The sequence below is a fragment of the Gilbertella persicaria genome (genome assembly GCF_025201335.1).
Source record: "Gilbertella persicaria strain CBS 190.32 chromosome Unknown B0P05scaffold_20, whole genome shotgun sequence".
Classification (NCBI taxonomy): domain Eukaryota; kingdom Fungi; phylum Mucoromycota; class Mucoromycetes; order Mucorales; family Choanephoraceae; genus Gilbertella; species Gilbertella persicaria.
This window is the reverse complement of record NW_026251981.1, coordinates 384,886-400,632: the sequence shown is the minus strand read 5'-3', so window position 1 is coordinate 400,632 and position 15,747 is coordinate 384,886. Positions and strand designations below refer to the sequence as shown.

The following is a 15,747-nucleotide window of genomic DNA, read 5'->3' as shown; positions in this document are numbered from 1 at the left end:
AGTGAAGGAGTTGATTTTGGTTCTTTCCATAAAAAGAGCTAACATTAGTCTTATTTTGTCCCATGTTTGTACCTGTGTCCCACTTTCCTATTAGTGTCACATTTTCTCAACTCTGCCAATTTTTTTTTATTGGCCCAACCTAGTTTCGTCAGCTGTAATACTTTTGACACACTGCAGTTTTTTTTTTCTTCACTGAACTCGTTTTTCTTCCCTCAATGGAAGAAATCTTTCATAATTAATTGAAGATTTGGCTAAAATCTTCCATCTCTTGCGCCTTAGTGTATTTTTGACATTTTTCTTCACGTTCTTGTCAAGGTAAGTTTTATATTATTCAAAAGTCTTGTATTCTTATTCACATGCTCTAGAGTTGGAAGAGTCATGTATCTCAACGGTGTATCAGTGCTTCGCTTCTTTGGCGATGTTTCAATACGAGGTTGCATTTAGAATTATGTAATCATAAGCTTATGTATGTGCTGGTTCAACTCTGTCTTTCTATGATTGTGCTTTATTTGGTGGATGCGTTTCAAGTTGGAAAGTCTTGGTCTACTCAGGCTGATCTCTCAAGTGTCTTTGAAGCTTTTTTATAAGTTTTACTGGACTTTCAGGGCTGGCTCACCCAGCTCTGGTCCTCTTTGGCATTTCAAAGACATCTATCCAAGGCTCAAAAAGTTTCAGTGGTGTGTTTTTCCTTTTTTTAGTCTTCTTGTTTCGTTTTGGGAGTCTGATTAGCTCTTGTGGAGGCAAGAAGAGGACTTGCTCAGGTTTGATCACCCTGATCAAATCCACAATATGTTGATTTAGTGTATGCCAAACTCCTTTGTATCTTTTGCGATTGTGTCCCTCTCTTCTGATCTCTACTTTTCGTTGCTTTGCAGTCGGTGCTTTTCGCCGAATGGATCTTGTGCTTGCACATTGTCTATCCATCTTCAGTTATTGACACAAAAAGCCTTGAATAAAAGCAATATATGAAATCCGCTTGTACAACTGCTTTATTCGTTCAGACTTGCTGCCTTATTATTTTCTTCTATTTTCAGTACGAGTTGGTTAGAGTATATTTCACTTATTGTGCAACAGCGAGGTTGTTTTCAACACGCTATGACATTACGTTTCGCTTTTGTTTACCTGATGTCTAGTCTTTCTGTAGCTTCAACCAAAACGTCTTTACAGTGTTTAAGTATTAGTAAAGAGCAAATTGGGGAAGTTCTTAGCTAATGCAGCGTTTTTTTTTTTTAGTTATTTAATTGCAGGCCAAAATTTATGTTAGCGCCCGCTAATAGTGTCAATGAATTTACATAAAATGAAATTAAAGTAGTTTTCATGACAATCTCGATGACACAATAACAACCAAATCAACTTTTTATTCTTTTTGGATATAGCACTTAACCAAAGATGTTATTTGAAGGACCCCAAATTACTTTAGGATCACAAGTGCGTACTTGATTTTCACGACCAAGTGCAGTAATGGCCTCAATTTCCTTTTCGTCTAGTTTGAAAAATTCAAGGTTTGCTTCAATACGAGAAGGTGTGACAGACTTGGGAATCACTGCATAACCACGATTGACACCCCAGTTAAGCAAGACCTGTTGAGGAGACTTGTTGTACTTCTTGGCAATGTCAGTCACAACGGGCTCTTCAACAGTCTTGACCATGTTGTTTCTGTAACCAGGATTACCAAGAGGAGAATAAGCAGTCAAGATAATATTCTTGCTCTTGCAGTAAGCAAAGAGTTCTTCTTGAGGAAGTTTAGGATGAATTTCAACTTGGTTAACAGCAGGAGGAATCTCACACTTGCTTAATAATTCTTCGAGCATAGGAATAGTAAAGTTGGAGACACCAATTGAACGAGCCTTGTGCTCCTTGACAAGCTTTTCCATAGCACGCCAAGTATCAATAATGGGTACACGAGTAACATCTGAAGACTTCAAATTATCTAACTCGTAGCCTTGAAATTTCCAAGAGAAGGGGAAATGCATCAAGTATAAATCGACATAATCCAACCCAAGATTTTTGAGTGAGCGCTCAAAGACAGGACCGACGTGTTCTGGCTCATGGAAATTTTGCCACAACTTGGTAGTAATAAAGATCTCTTTCCGAGGGATACCGCTTTCTTTGATGGCTTTGCCTAATACATCTTCTGTTCCGTCTGTTTTTTTTTCAGGCTATTAGTCTATTTGTTTGACATGTTTATGACTTACAAGAATAAGCTGTGTCAAAATGTCTGTATCCCTTTTCTAATGCACATTTAGAGGCTTCGTAGACTTGTTCAGGAGCATCATGACCACCAAAGGTACCAAAGCCAATTAAAGGAAAATCGTAGCCGCTGTTGAGCTATTCAATCGGCTTAGAATTAACTTGATCAACCCAGAGACACACATACCTTCACTGTAGGAACTTTAGACATTGTGGGAATATGAAAAAGAGAAAGGTTACAAAACTGATTCAACGCGTTTTATAGTTGTGCATTACGTGACATAATTTATTTTTGGAATAAACTTTATCTAAAGCGTTACACTGTTTTCGAGGTCGATTTGTCGGACAATAGCATTGAGTGTTTTATTGATCTCGTCTATACTCCGAACCCGAGGAAGAAAAGAACTACATGAGATGGATTCCATGGATTGATAGTCCCAATTGACATTTTTGTAGTCCTGCTTTGAAAGATGCATATAAAAATGTCTACAATTGTAATAAATTGCTGCTTTTAGCTATCTCAAGAATGTTTTTGCGCTTTTTTCATACCCAAGTTCCTTATAAAAAGAGCCTAAAAGAACACTTCCATGCAAAAAAAGACGGACTCAAAGATCGATTAGGAAACTGAGTTCCAAACACAACGCGTTAGAGTTTTGAATGATTTTTTTTGACGCGACTGTCACTTTACAATTCTTTTTCGTTTTATGTCTACAACTGCTGCTATAGAGGATTTGCCCGACGTTGGTAAGTCTTAGTAAAAGCGAAGAGTTGACATTGATATAGAGTGTAGAAAAACCCGAACAACAAAACTTTGTTAAGTTTTTTCGTGCTTTAGACACTGTAAGTAAAGAAATATCGAGTAGCTGTTATTTATCTATTTAAGCCTGAAGAAGGTACAATTCGATTATTTGCACGTGAAGCCAACGACTCGGCTTATTATACTTGTCACGGAGATGACGCTCGTTATGTAGCAAACCAAGTCTTTGAAACAACAGGTGTTATCAAATATTGGTTTGGTAAGTTCTATAAAAAGGAAGCAAAAACAAATAACACAGCATAGGTGATAATGAAACAGGATTGCCAACAACCAAATTGACCAACAATGTAGCAGAAACATTTATGAGAGATGTATTATTGAACAAACAGCTCAAGATTGAGATATGGAAGCAAAACAGACTTGAATGGCAATTAATCCGTAAAGCATCTCCGGGAAATCTTCAAGATGTTGAGGATTTTCTCTTCTCAAGCAAACAACTTACCTCTGCTCCTGTGGTAATTGCAGTCAAATATGGAGTCTCTGGCGAAAACAAGGTTTGATTTGATTATTTTAGGCAGCTGTGCTTAATCCGTAAAGACTGTAGGTGTTGCTTTTGCGGATACAACTGTTTTTCAACTAGGTGTAAGTGAGTTTGTTGATAATGAGCTTTATTCCAACTTGGAGGTTAGTATTGAGCACTAAAAAAGTAGCAAGTGTTAATATTTGCCAGTCTTTAATTATTCAATTGGGTGTAAAAGAATGTCTCTTGTTGGATACAGACAAAGACTATGAAGGTATCAAGATTAGAGGCATCCTTGATCGATGTAATGTTGTGGTGACTGAAAGAAAAAGAAGTGATTTTGACGCCAAGAACATTGGTCAAGACTTGAACCGTTTACTGGAAGGAACTATCTCTGTTGAAGCCTTACGTAAGTTTAACAATGCGATGAGAGTAGACCCCTTATAACATATCTATAGCCGAATTTGAAATGAAAGATGCCATGGCCTCTTGTGCTTGCATCCTTAAATATCTTCAACTGCTCGACAATGAAAACAACTTTGCAAGATTCAGTCTCAAGCATCATGATTTATCACAATATATGCGATTAGATGGTCCTGCTTTAGCTGCTTTGAATTTAATGCCTACAGCAAAAGATGGACCCCACAAATCAACTAGTGTTTATGGTCTATTAAACAAATGCAACACTGCTCAAGGAAGCCGATTGTTCGCTCAATGGCTAAAGCAACCTCTTTTAAACATCAATGAAATCAGTAAGTCAAGACCCAACACAATGTGATGTTCTTCTTTTTTTTTTTTTGCTGATGTTCGTATAGCAAAGCGTCAGGATATTGTTGAAGCATTCTTTGAAGATACAGAGACAAGACAATCGATTCAAGAAGATCATTTGAAACAAGTCCCTGATTTGCACCGACTTGCTAAACGCTTTCAAAAAGGAGTTGCTAATTTACAGGATGTTGTTCGTATCTATCAAGTAGTGATCAAATTACCTGCTTTAATACAATGCTTAGAAGCAAAACCAAACCCAAACCCCATTATAGCTGCATTGATTGAAGAAACTTATACAGCTAACCTTAGAGAATACACTGGTATTTTACAAAAGTTAGAAGAACTAGTTGTCACCACCATTGATTTAGAAGCACTTGAACACCATGAATATATTATTAAAGCAGAATTTAATGAAGAATTACAGAGTAAGTGATTAGACACAAGGCATCTTTTTAATGACTATTTCTTAGGACTTCATACTGAATTACAAGCTATTGATCGAGAAATGATTCATGAACATCAAAAAGTGTGCGACAAGCTCAATTTGGAAATAGACAAAAAACTCAAGCTTGAAAAACATAGTCTTTACGGCTATTGCTTCCGTGTGGTGGGACGTACAGAAGCATCTAAACTTCGCAATAAGAGCGAATATATTGAATTGTCAACACAAAAAAGCGGCACCTATTTCAGAAACAATAAGCTAAAGGAACTGAACGAGTCTTATAGCACCTTTTCAAAGGAATACGAGGAGAAACAACGAGATCTTGTTAAAGAAGTAATAGATATTGTGGCTACTTATTGCCCAACGTTAGAGGCATTGGGTGCTGTCCTTGCTCATTTAGATGTCTTGGTTAGCTTCGCTCATGTGTCTGTGATGGCACCTACACCTTATGTTCGTCCCACAATGCATCCATGTGGTAAGTCAACAACAAACTTTGGTTTTTCTTGCTGATGTCTATGATAGGTCAAGGTGATGTTATACTCGAAGATGCACGCCATCCATGTCTAGAAGTACAGGACTATGTTACATTTATTCCTAATGATGTGAGCATGATTCGAGGTAAATATTATTCAAAAAAAAAAGAGAAAAAGTATATGCTTAAACAAGAGAATTAGAAACTTCTGAGTTTCAGATCATCACAGGCCCCAATATGGGTGGCAAATCTACGTATATTCGCCAAGTGGGTGTCATTGCATTAATGGCACAAGTCGGCTGTTTTGTGCCTTGTACAAGAGCCACTTTGTGTGTGTTTGATTCCATTTTGGCTCGCGTGGGTGCTGGTGATAGTCAATTGAAGGGTGTATCTACATTTATGGCTGAAATGCTTGAGACTTCTACTATTCTTAAAGCTGCTTCTCGTAATTCACTTGTGATTATTGATGAATTAGGTAGAGGTACAAGTACTTATGATGGTCTTGGTTTAGCTTGGGCTATTTCAGAGTAAGCCAAAATAATCTAGTCGTTTGTTTTTGGCTAACAATATCATTTTAGACATATTGCTACCAAAATCCATGCTTTCTGCTTGTTTGCCACTCATTTCCATGAACTTACAACATTGTCAGAAACACAAAAACATGTCAAAAACTTGCATGTAGCAGTGCATGTAGGTGATGATCATGAAGTAACATTGTTGTATAAAGTAAAAGAAGGCTTTGGGGATCGAAGTTTTGGTATTCATGTAGCAGAATTGGCTAAATTCCCTAGATCTGTTGTGGAACTAGCAAAGAGAAAGGCAGACGAATTAGATTATGAGGCTGATATGCTTCGAGGATCTGCTACTCGAGCTAAAACTGAAACTGTTTCTGTAAGTGTCAACGTGTATGTTCTCTCTAAACTTATTTTGTTATTAGGAAGGAGAGGCTATTATGGAGAATGTTATCCGAGAATTGTCGAGTGTTCAACAGCAAGAAAATGCTGATGCTCAAATTGAAGCTATCAAGAGAAAATACCAAGCTGAAATTGAACAAAACTCTTATTTAAAAGAGCTTTTGATTACCAATAACCCATACAATACATTGTCCTGATTGCATAAACATATGAAACACTTGTTTAAGTGTCTTTTTTAAAGGAACACAAGTGTCCTTAATAGTCAACATCTATTTTTGAAAATCAGTGATAAATCTATGTTTTATTTTTTTTCTTTTTTTATTTATTTATTTTTTTCTATTTCACATCATGCCAGATAATAGACGTAATATGACAAGCAAAATAGGCTTGATATTAAGTTTTATTGGCATGGCAGGCCTTGTATTATCTATCTTGTCTCTATTACCATTAAATCTATATAATATTTACACCACTATCATCACTAGTTATAAACTACTCTTGCTTAATAAAGACTGGCTATCACCGGGTGCAAAACTATACCTCTTCTTTTTATGTGGATCTTGTTTTTCAAGTCTGTTTGAAATACTCGCAACACTCCTTGCCTGTACTCGACATCGTGCAAGTCAAGATGAACACACTAAAAATAATCAATCACAGCCAACACAACCACCACAGACCAAATCATGGTTTATACGTATCATTTGTTTTACCCTATGTTTACAAATCTTGTTTTCTTTAATCGGTTAGTGTTGTCTCATGCTTATTTATGTATTGACACCATGTAGGCACACATATTATATATAAAGCAGAGATCGATATTCCTAAAGAATTACAAGACAACACCCTTTTATCTTGTACTATTCTATGGATAAATTATATATCATTGCTTACTTTCTCTTTTATCTTGCTATTTGCTTCTTTCTGTATATTAATGGGTGCTAAACACAATGAGCATGAAGAAACAAGGCCATTGATGATTGTATAAAAACTAAATAATAAAATTCATGCACTTTTTTTTAACCTTTACTATGGAAACCAGAAAAAGGTAAACATCCCTTTCTTATAAACAAAATTATTAACAGTCTAGTATAAAACGCGTTTCTTTTTCTGATCAGAAAGCGAAAGTAGATGTCTACATTGAAGAGGTAGGATAAAACCCAAAGAAAAACAAAAAGGTTAATCTTGTAGATTCTCGATCCTGCTTATGGTTGTTATATATGGCCTTGTTCACTTGTTATGGCAGAATTTGTTTGGTATAACCGATTCCAATTTGAGCATAAAACTCTATTAGAAGTAAAGTACACTAGTGAAACAATATCATTCATAACCAACATAGGTAGGAGCAGGCACTTCATTACCATCACTTGTGCTTGCAAAATCTGTTGATGAATTACGACTTATCTTGAGCGATATACCTAGTATTTTACCTGTCATTCAGGGATGTGTTCAAAGAAACCATACCGATAAAGATATCTGGATTGAACCTATTGAATGGGGAGCAAGGGATAGTATTGATCATTTAACAAAGCGTGTGGAAACTGAATGGGATACTAAAATTGATTATATCTTGGGCAGCGATACATTCTATGAACCCTCAGGTAAACATAAAGTAATACATAATTATTGCTTATCATACTAGAATTCGAAAACTTGCTTGTGCTAGTATCCTTTGTCATACATACACACAATCCAAACTGCAAATTCTTTACAGCCTATCAGGAAAGAAGCCCTAAAAGAAGCATACAGCGCTTACTAGACAAATGGAACTTGAAGTGCAGGCTTATATCTAAACAATCATTTGAATTCGATGACCTCAAGTATACAGAATCACAAGACAATCAATCAGAAGTTCAAGTAAATGCAGGTACACTCTCAAGTGTCTTTTTGTTAGAGATTAGCAAATAAAGCGACTGCTTTTACTTTTTTGCATTTAAAAGTGGCTAAACATCGCTTTTTTTTCTTTCTTTCTTTATATTATTATCCCCCAATGTCCACTTTACGTAACGCAGTACAGAGAAGAAACCATAAAGAACGTGGTCAAGTAGCAGGCCGTGAAAGATATGGTCTTTTAGAAAAGAAGAAAGACTATCTTTTGCGTGCTAGAGACTTTCATGACAAGCAAAACAAGTTAAAGACCATGCGAGAGAAGGCTCTCTTTAGAAATCCCGATGAATTCTACTTCAAGATGATCAACACACAAACCAAGGGCGGTGTGCATATTCAAAAGAGAAATGAAGAGCTTCCTGACGAAATGATACAACTGATGAAGACCCAAGACAAAGCATACATTAAATACCAGCGTGATCTGAGTAAGAGAGTAAGTGTGTTTAATTGATCAACAAAGTTGTACTCATATAAAACTAGAAATTAGAGAAATTACAAGCATCACTTCATTTTGTGGATGATGCTAAAATGTCAGATGAAGAAGATGAGGAATCAGAAGATGAACGACCAGCAAAAAAGAACAAATCAAATCACATTGTCTTTGTCGATTCAGAGACAGAAGCACGTACATTTAACCCTGTCAAACACCTTGATACATTACCTGAATTGGTGAATCGTAAATTCAATAGACCTTCAGTAAAAACCCTACGAGAATCATCTATAGCTGCACCTGTTACTGGTAGAGAACTTAAAGATATCAAGAAAGAACGAGAGCGTTTGTATAAAGAATTGGCATCTCGTATGAAGCGTGAAGAAGAGCTAGGTAGAGCAGAACAAGAAGTCACAACTCAAAAATTATTACGTGGAAAAGGCAGAAGAAAGCAAGTTGGTAAAGACAAGTATGGATTGCCCGTCTATAAATGGAAGGCAGACCGTAAGAAATAATCAGTTTATTGTTGCATGACCCACTTTGATGGTTTGGTCGAAAGAACTGCAGGCAAATAAACCTTTTTTGTCCTTATGCCAGTCTAGAGAAATGATGGGATGTTTGGATAAAGGAAGGAAGTGCAAAGGTTCTGTAAGAGAGGACTGGTTGAATATAGATATCTGTCCATCACCACTTGCGACTGAAAAATACTCAGATGCTTGTGGTATATGTCGAATAGACCATAAAGTGTTTGCGGGTTCAGATGTGCTCTATACATTTTAGTGTAAACAAGTGATGACTAAAACTAGCTTAACTTACAATTATTTCTGTGGCATTGCCTGTTTTAATATCAATTAAGCAGGCACCAGATAGTGTGCTTACTAGCAGTTTTTCATGGTTGAAATCAATAGAACATATGCCGTCTTTCACATTTGTTTGCCATATATATTGAGATCCATCTACGTCAAATAACTTGAGATTACCATCTTCATATCCAACTGCAACTAGTTTGTGTCCATTAAACTGTCCAAATGCAACAGCCCATATGTCCTTTTGAGTTTCTTTTGATGTAATGGTCAACACAGCCTTTTCAGGTTGTCGAACGTCCCATACTTTGACAGTTCCTAATAATAAGATAAGTATCTTATGTTTGTCCTATTATTTTACCATCACGACTTGCAGTAACAAGCTCTTGAGGCTCTTTTGCTTGATTATAACTATCAATCGCGTTGATAATACTATCATGTGCTTTAAAAGAAACAAGTGGTATATCAAAACGCTGTATATCCCTAAACTGTTGATGAATACTTGTCATTACAAGTATACTGTTGAATTACCAGATCTGAAGGTGTCCTTCAAAATCACCAGTTGCAAGTTGGCGCGATTGTCCTGTGATAGTACCGCAACGTATAGCTGAACTTGTTTCTGTCTAATAAGAAAGTTCAAGTTAGAAACATGTCCATGTTGTGATTCATTCACCTCATGTTTTAACTCCAATTGTTTGCCATGAAGACCATAGACTGATATTTTGCCTGCGCCTTCACCTGTGGCACCAACGACACAAAGCTTTGAAGAGATAGGAATCCACTTTATATCATAAGGAGTAAATGGAAGTTCTTTACTGATCAAACAAGTCGCTTCAACTGACATGTTAAAGAAAGAAAAGAAACGAAGTCATTCAAGGTCAGAATTTCAATGCTCTTAAGAGTGCTTCCTTCAAAATACAAGAAAATGTATAAATTTCAATGGATACAATAGTCAGACTAGAAGTAAAAACCAATGAGGTGGTCCAAAAGACATGTAGCATCAAGATAAAGAAACCTCTTGTGGGGTATATGTCCATGATGAGTTAGTTATTTTTCACTACAAGATATCGTTGAGTCATGTACCTCTTGAAATGAATGCATCTTCTCTAACACGAAGGTATGTAAATCCTCTTAATCCATTGACTTGGTCAATAAACTATTAAAATAACAGGCAAATACACAGGATTGTATGACCACACAAATGTAGCCTAAAGCCTGTTTATACACGCATAAACACCCCAAATACCATCAAACAACGTTTACTAACATCCATAATATCTTTGATATTGATTTGGACTAAAAAAACCGACTTGTGATATTTGGCCAAAATGACCTCTAATCCAAAGGGTATTTAGTCGTGCAAATATTTACCTTGACAACTCTTTAAGTCTCTATTTACTGCTACGCAATGAAAAATGGAGCTATCAACAAGTTTAAATACTTAAAATGACTGTCATACGCATTAGTTTTTGATCAAAGTGTTTGAATGCTACTTATACTAAAAAGTGACAAGATATAGCTGAAAAGCCTCATAACCATTTTTGTGTATTTTCTAGAGATTTTAGCAGTAGAGTTGCTGTGTTCTTTATATCAATAGATTCAAAAATTAAAGATCTATAACTCTCTTCACTGTATCAAAGCCGAATAACTACGTCTTTAAGCAGTTCTAAGCAAACGCTCGATTTTTGTTTGCTTATTTTTTTAAAGATGTTTATTATTGCTTCGCGTAAAGTTACCTAAATGGCACTCAAGAGGCGAGCACAATTCATACGGAATTATATTATGCCATTGTGCTATAAATTAATTAAATAGAATAAAATGAAAGGTATGCCACTGTTATGAGTGGCAAAAAAAATTTAGAGAAGAATCACAGTCTTGTGTGTACTTGCTTTTCATCTACAAGCAGCTGTAAAGAAGTACGTGTTTATTATAGGATGGAGTAGGCTTCAAAGGAGACGCTGTCAATGACAAATCTTCATTGTGCTTTCCAGACTTGTGGGAGGGCGGTAATGGCAATTTCAACAACGGTCAAGTGTTTCTTTCGTGAATAATCTATTCTGGAGAAGTTTAGTGTAACAAGTGCCTGAATAACATATCTTCGACAGTGGTTGTAGGCCAAAGGAATTCGAAAATGAGATTGTTCCAGAAAAACTTCTTTGGTGGACAACATAAAAGGAAATGTTGCTCATTTTCAAGATGATCTGTGCAAATTGGACCAAGAGGCGAGGGGAGCGTATCAGGAATTACAAAGTGAAGAAATTGTCTTGTGGGTAGCTTGAAAACAAGGAATCGGTACAGCATATTACAAGCAACTGGCAGCAGAGACCAGCTCCAAAAATCGACCCAAAAGGCACTAGCGATAGCCTGCAAGTGCTCTGGGGCAGATGTAGCACACTGGCAAGTTAACCGAAACTCCTTTGTTGATACCCTGATGATTGGTCCAGTCAGAGTAGCAAACTTGAAAGAGTTGACAAATGGAACAAACGATAATGATGAAGGTGATGGCAAAGTAGGCAGCACCTCTGCAGTAGGAGGTTGGCAATGTTTGACAAAGAAAGGGAAGAATTGATACCTGTTACTCTCTAACCCTCGGATGATCTGAAGGTAGAATTTTTTGAGCTCTTGTGGAATATGATCCGGATGTTTCCAATGGATTAACTTAAGATCTTGGCTGAGCAACATGAATGCTTGAACCAGAACGAATTGGATTCGCTTAGGTAATGACGGAAGTCGTGGTCTTAAAGATTGTAAAACGACCTTCATCGGTAACCTAAGACATGCTTGGTGAGATAGGTTCATCTGGTCAAAATCTCGAGGCAAGCAATCTATTGAGGCATATAATAGATTGATTGTTGAAATACGTTTACCGCACCCAAAGTGAGAGACTCTAGTTTGTCTAGCCAAAGGAAAGAGCAAAGGAATAGCAACCTCATAATAGCCAGAAATATTTTGTGAGTATACGATACCAGTGTGCATTGGCAGAGTGATTCAACAGAGAGAAGACCCAACGACTACAAAGCGAATCTCTATGCAATAACGGATCAAGAACTCCCAGACCACCATCTTCTTTCGGCAGAATCCAAATTGACCAAGCAATTTTTGGAAAGATCCTGGAGTTTAGGAACTGTTGTGCTAAAGACCAGGTTCGAGAAACTTCTGTCTTCGTGAACGGCGTCACACGAAGAAGATACCAGCATTTGGATAATACCAAGGTGTTAACCATCGTGGCACGGCCTAATACTGACAAGAAACGGGCAGAGTGTATCAAGCAGGCAGCTATTATCTTTGCCAAGGAGGTTTCAAAATAATTTTGTCTTTGTGCAACCGATTGGATCAGTAAAAAGTCCAGACAAACAATATGCTGTATCTGTAGTGGTAGCAGGTACCTATGCCAAAACTACCAGGAGTTTATACCAGATAAAGATAGAGCCCCAATCTTGTTAAAGTTAATTTTTGCATTTGATGCGCTACAATACGTTGAGATATGTCGTTGTAGCATTAATAGATCGTTGGGGGGGGGAAGAAGAGTCAGGTCTTGGTGTTTTCAAACGAAACTGATATCCTTCGAACTCATCATCTTGTATAATCGAGCGTAGAAACAGGTCAAATACCAAGTTATACAAAACTGGAGACAGTGGGTCACTTTGCTTTAATCCTCTTCGTTTCTTGATTTCTTTTGTGAAAGCCCCATTAGGGTTAATTTTAATCTTGTTTTCTGAGAGCAATTTGTATATTGTATCAGCAATCACTTCCGGGAAACCATAGCCTATCAGCACTCTTTTAAGGTATGTAAGGTGCACCCGATCGTATGCCTTCTCTTGGTCAAGTAGAAGCGCTAAATCATGGTCACTACTTCTGTCCTGTGCCGTATCTTGCTGTACTCTAGCTTGTGCATCTTCCATAATAGTCTGGACTATTAATCCATTTTCTGCGTTAGACCGTCCTAGTATAAAACCAAATTGAAATTGGGTAATCAACTGTGGAGCAATTATCATTATGCGACGGTTTAGTATCCTTGTAATGATCTTATAGTCCGTGCTAGCCAGTGTAATCGGTCTGTAATTCTTCATATCGAATATATTGCCTTTCTTAGGTAGTAACACCATCAATTATTTTTTTCATGACATAGGAATAGTACCAGCTAAACTATCATTATACACATCCGTAATCAATGAATGAAAACTTGGATGATTTTTGGACGTGGCTGGACGAAGAATTAGAGCTATCTTTTAAGCTCAATCTCCGCTCATAGCCATCTGTTGTGCTGCTCAACATTGAATAAAAAAGCCATTTAAGATCTTTCTGACAAGCAAGATCTGAAGATATTTCTCGTATAACTGTAATCAACTGACACTACCTGTTCCAGATGAGTATAGCTAGTTTGATGTATATTAAACAAAAGTGTAAATGATTAAGTTAGGAATCTTCATGGCTAACAATGATGGGCACATTGAGATCACTACTAAAACGACAAGACAATTAAACTAAGATAGAAGACATCCATCGAAGCTGTTGTGATGTAAGAGAGAAGATAAAGACAAAGAAGTCGATTAGAACTTGTATAGGTTTATTATCTCAAAAAATATACCTATCTCGTTTTCTAGCTCTTCATTCTCTAGGTATTTATATATGAAGAGATGTTGGAGTAATTAGTAGTAGAGTTCATGCAAATGACTGAGTCTCTATTATCATAGACTACTTTAAGTTAATTAAATAATGTAAATTATGGATTTCGGTTATAAGTCTTGATCTATTAAAAGATACATTGTCTTATTCAGTACAAGAGGTTCTTTTATGTCTATTTCTGATGTAAATTGATTATGATATATTTTAGTATGTAAATGAAGACTTATTTAATGTCAGATCATCATATGCATATAGATTCTATATGTTCACAACAGAAGCTGCGGATAAAACTGTGATTGAAAGATATATTTATACATGACATTAATGCTTGGTCTTTTTAGGACATAACTAGTGTAAGAAGGGATGAATAATGCTGTGTATACAACAGTTAGCCCTCTTGCAAGCAAATTTTCAAAATGCTTTGGCCATCAATGGCCTTCACGAAGTTCCCACTTTTCAACGCACCGTCTCAAGTGAATTAGTGATGACTGTCATAGACTATATATACTTGGGTAAAATTTTGTACCAATGCGCATCAGAATCATCTATTACCAGATTAGAAGCGAAATGGTCAGAACACTCCATATTACATACGTCCTTACTCTTGGGCCAATCCCAGTTTGGACATGGACTATGGTGCGCCAACCCAGTGTATGCTTCCCACCCTAAGCTACAAAATACATTAGAGAGGACTATACAACATTTGGTTCAAGGATTTGATGAGAATATATCGCCCCAAGAACAATGAGTTGAAGTAAAACACAAAGCCAAGTCAATCATTAGAGGATATTCAGTGGATTACGTTGATTGGCGTACTAAGAGAATTCGTATTTTAGAAAAGAAACGCAATCGTTTACTACGCACAAAGCTACGTGCTTTTGGCTTTCCCCTTTCACTGATTGATAGCATTAGCAATCTGTTTTTTGATAACTCAGTGTATACTAATGTTAATGGATTCTTCACGGAACCAGTCAATCAGAAGCGAGGTCTACGTCAGAATGACCCTCTTTCATCAATACTGTTCAAACTTGCTTGGAGCCACTATTATTGTCTATTCTTCAGGATCCATTGTACCAAGATTATTTTTCTTCGAACTCCTCAAGCAACCAACAGATCAAATGTCTAGCATATGCAGACGACATCTGTGTCTTTGTTCACGACCAAAATGACTTTGTACGCCTTCAGGCTCACTTGAACAATTACGCTAAGGTCTCTAATGCAATCTTCAATCAGCACAAGGCCGAAGCATTTTCATTGAGTGGTGATACTGTATCTTCCTGGTCAACACTGTTAAGGCAACACCGAACTGACACCTATTATTCCAAATCTTCATTAACTACCCTAAGGTATTTAGGTTTCTACATGCCTTATACTAGTACGCAAAGAAATTTTGTTCAGGATATGCTACTTGACAAGGTACAGACACTGATTTGCGTTTTCTCACAACGACGCTTGTCTCTTCGAAGAGGTGCAGTGATTGCAAACACTCTCATCCTGTCCCAACTATAGTTCTGTCTGCGGCTTTTCCACTCGACACAAGCATTTTTAGACCAAATACGACGGTTGATATACAAGTTTGTCTGGTAAGGAAAATATCCCAAGGTATCTTTCGATCAACTATGTCTTCCCCGCCTACAGAGTAGCGCTTGTCTTCTAAATCCTGCGCGCCAACATTTGGTACTCCAGATGAAATGGCTTCTTGCTCTTTTTGATCGAAACCAAGGTAACACGCTGCTGAAGAGTGCTTTGAGCCATCATATACTACTTATGTCTACCAGCTCCTCCTTTCCTACTCTGCCTTTTTTTTCCCCGGTCTTGCGAAAACATGATCTCTGCCATCAGTTCTCTATCATTCCTGTTATGTTTCAAGCATTTGACCATTTTGGAATTGACTTTAACCTACAGCGAGTGCCTATCCAAACATTGTTGCATTTTCCTTTA

General features: G+C 36.9%; 6 protein-coding genes across 6 annotated transcripts; 4 read left to right on the top strand and 2 right to left on the bottom strand.

Moving 5' to 3' along the window:
- Positions 1–1,267: 1,267 nt before the first annotated feature.
- B0P05DRAFT_604013 (NADP-dependent oxidoreductase domain-containing protein) lies at positions 1,268–2,401 on the bottom strand (the record flags this gene model as incomplete). The annotated part of the gene is made up of 3 exons (XM_051583309.1): positions 1,268–2,143; positions 2,196–2,328; positions 2,378–2,401. 3 exons carry the CDS (start codon positions 2,399–2,401, stop codon positions 1,380–1,382), a joined length of 921 nt encoding a protein of 306 aa, XP_051434894.1. The 3' UTR covers positions 1,268–1,379.
- A 493-nt stretch (positions 2,402–2,894) lies between these two features.
- On the top strand, positions 2,895–6,260 carry B0P05DRAFT_579415 (muts domain V-domain-containing protein; the record flags this gene model as incomplete). The annotated part of the gene is made up of 12 exons (XM_051581924.1): positions 2,895–2,934; positions 2,981–3,030; positions 3,074–3,206; positions 3,251–3,501; positions 3,678–3,880; positions 4,014–4,219; positions 4,325–4,660; positions 4,706–5,152; positions 5,200–5,295; positions 5,352–5,676; positions 5,728–6,040; positions 6,087–6,260. The coding sequence occupies 12 exons, from the start codon at positions 2,895–2,897 to the stop codon at positions 6,258–6,260; spliced, it is 2,574 nt and encodes an 857-aa protein (XP_051434893.1).
- Positions 6,261–6,387: 127 nt separating this feature from the next.
- Positions 6,388–7,208, top strand: B0P05DRAFT_542310 (uncharacterized protein). Its single transcript, XM_051578308.1, has 2 exons — positions 6,388–7,108; positions 7,151–7,208. The coding sequence occupies exon 1, from the start codon at positions 6,412–6,414 to the stop codon at positions 6,808–6,810; it is 399 nt and encodes a 132-aa protein (XP_051434892.1). The 5' UTR covers positions 6,388–6,411; the 3' UTR covers positions 6,811–7,108; positions 7,151–7,208.
- Positions 7,001–8,019, top strand: B0P05DRAFT_108841 (putative methyltransferase-domain-containing protein). The gene is made up of 5 exons (XM_051572958.1): positions 7,001–7,108; positions 7,151–7,208; positions 7,252–7,356; positions 7,400–7,661; positions 7,703–8,019. The coding sequence occupies exons 1-5, from the start codon at positions 7,068–7,070 to the stop codon at positions 7,966–7,968; spliced, it is 732 nt and encodes a 243-aa protein (XP_051434891.1). The 5' UTR covers positions 7,001–7,067; the 3' UTR covers positions 7,969–8,019.
- A 31-nt stretch (positions 8,020–8,050) lies between these two features.
- Positions 8,051–8,892, top strand: B0P05DRAFT_579410 (small-subunit processome; the record flags this gene model as incomplete). Its single annotated transcript, XM_051581923.1, has 2 exons — positions 8,051–8,380; positions 8,428–8,892. The coding sequence occupies 2 exons, from the start codon at positions 8,051–8,053 to the stop codon at positions 8,890–8,892; spliced, it is 795 nt and encodes a 264-aa protein (XP_051434890.1).
- Positions 8,757–10,210, bottom strand: B0P05DRAFT_108832 (WD40-repeat-containing domain protein). The gene is made up of 5 exons (XM_051572957.1): positions 9,854–10,210; positions 9,712–9,803; positions 9,542–9,663; positions 9,194–9,498; positions 8,757–9,144 (listed from the first exon to the last, which is right to left on the bottom strand). The coding sequence occupies exons 1-5, from the start codon at positions 10,022–10,024 to the stop codon at positions 8,893–8,895; spliced, it is 942 nt and encodes a 313-aa protein (XP_051434889.1). The 5' UTR covers positions 10,025–10,210; the 3' UTR covers positions 8,757–8,892.
- Positions 10,211–15,747: the final 5,537 nt, after the last annotated feature.

Bases quoted from the DNA above. Each gene is read 5' to 3' on its own strand.
- B0P05DRAFT_108841 (XM_051572958.1), top strand. From the start codon at position 7,068: ATGCACTTTTTTTTAACCTTTACTATGGAAACCAGAAAAAG. The intron at 7,109-7,150 runs GTAAACATCCCT...TTAACAGTCTAG, and splicing joins ACTATGGAAACCAGAAAAAG to TATAAAACGCGTTTCTTTTT. The intron at 7,662-7,702 runs GTAAACATAAAG...TTATCATACTAG, and splicing joins TACATTCTATGAACCCTCAG to AATTCGAAAACTTGCTTGTG.
- B0P05DRAFT_108832 (XM_051572957.1), bottom strand. From the start codon at position 10,024: ATGTCAGTTGAAGCGACTTGTTTGATCAGTAAAGAACTTCCATTTACT. The intron at 9,664-9,711 runs GTAATTCAACAG...TCAACAGTTTAG, and splicing joins GAAGGACACCTTCAGATCTG to GGATATACAGCGTTTTGATA. The intron at 9,499-9,541 runs GTAAAATAATAG...TCTTATTATTAG, and splicing joins TGTTACTGCAAGTCGTGATG to GAACTGTCAAAGTATGGGAC.
- B0P05DRAFT_542310 (XM_051578308.1), top strand. From the start codon at position 6,412: ATGCCAGATAATAGACGTAATATGACAAGCAAAATAGGCTTGATATTA.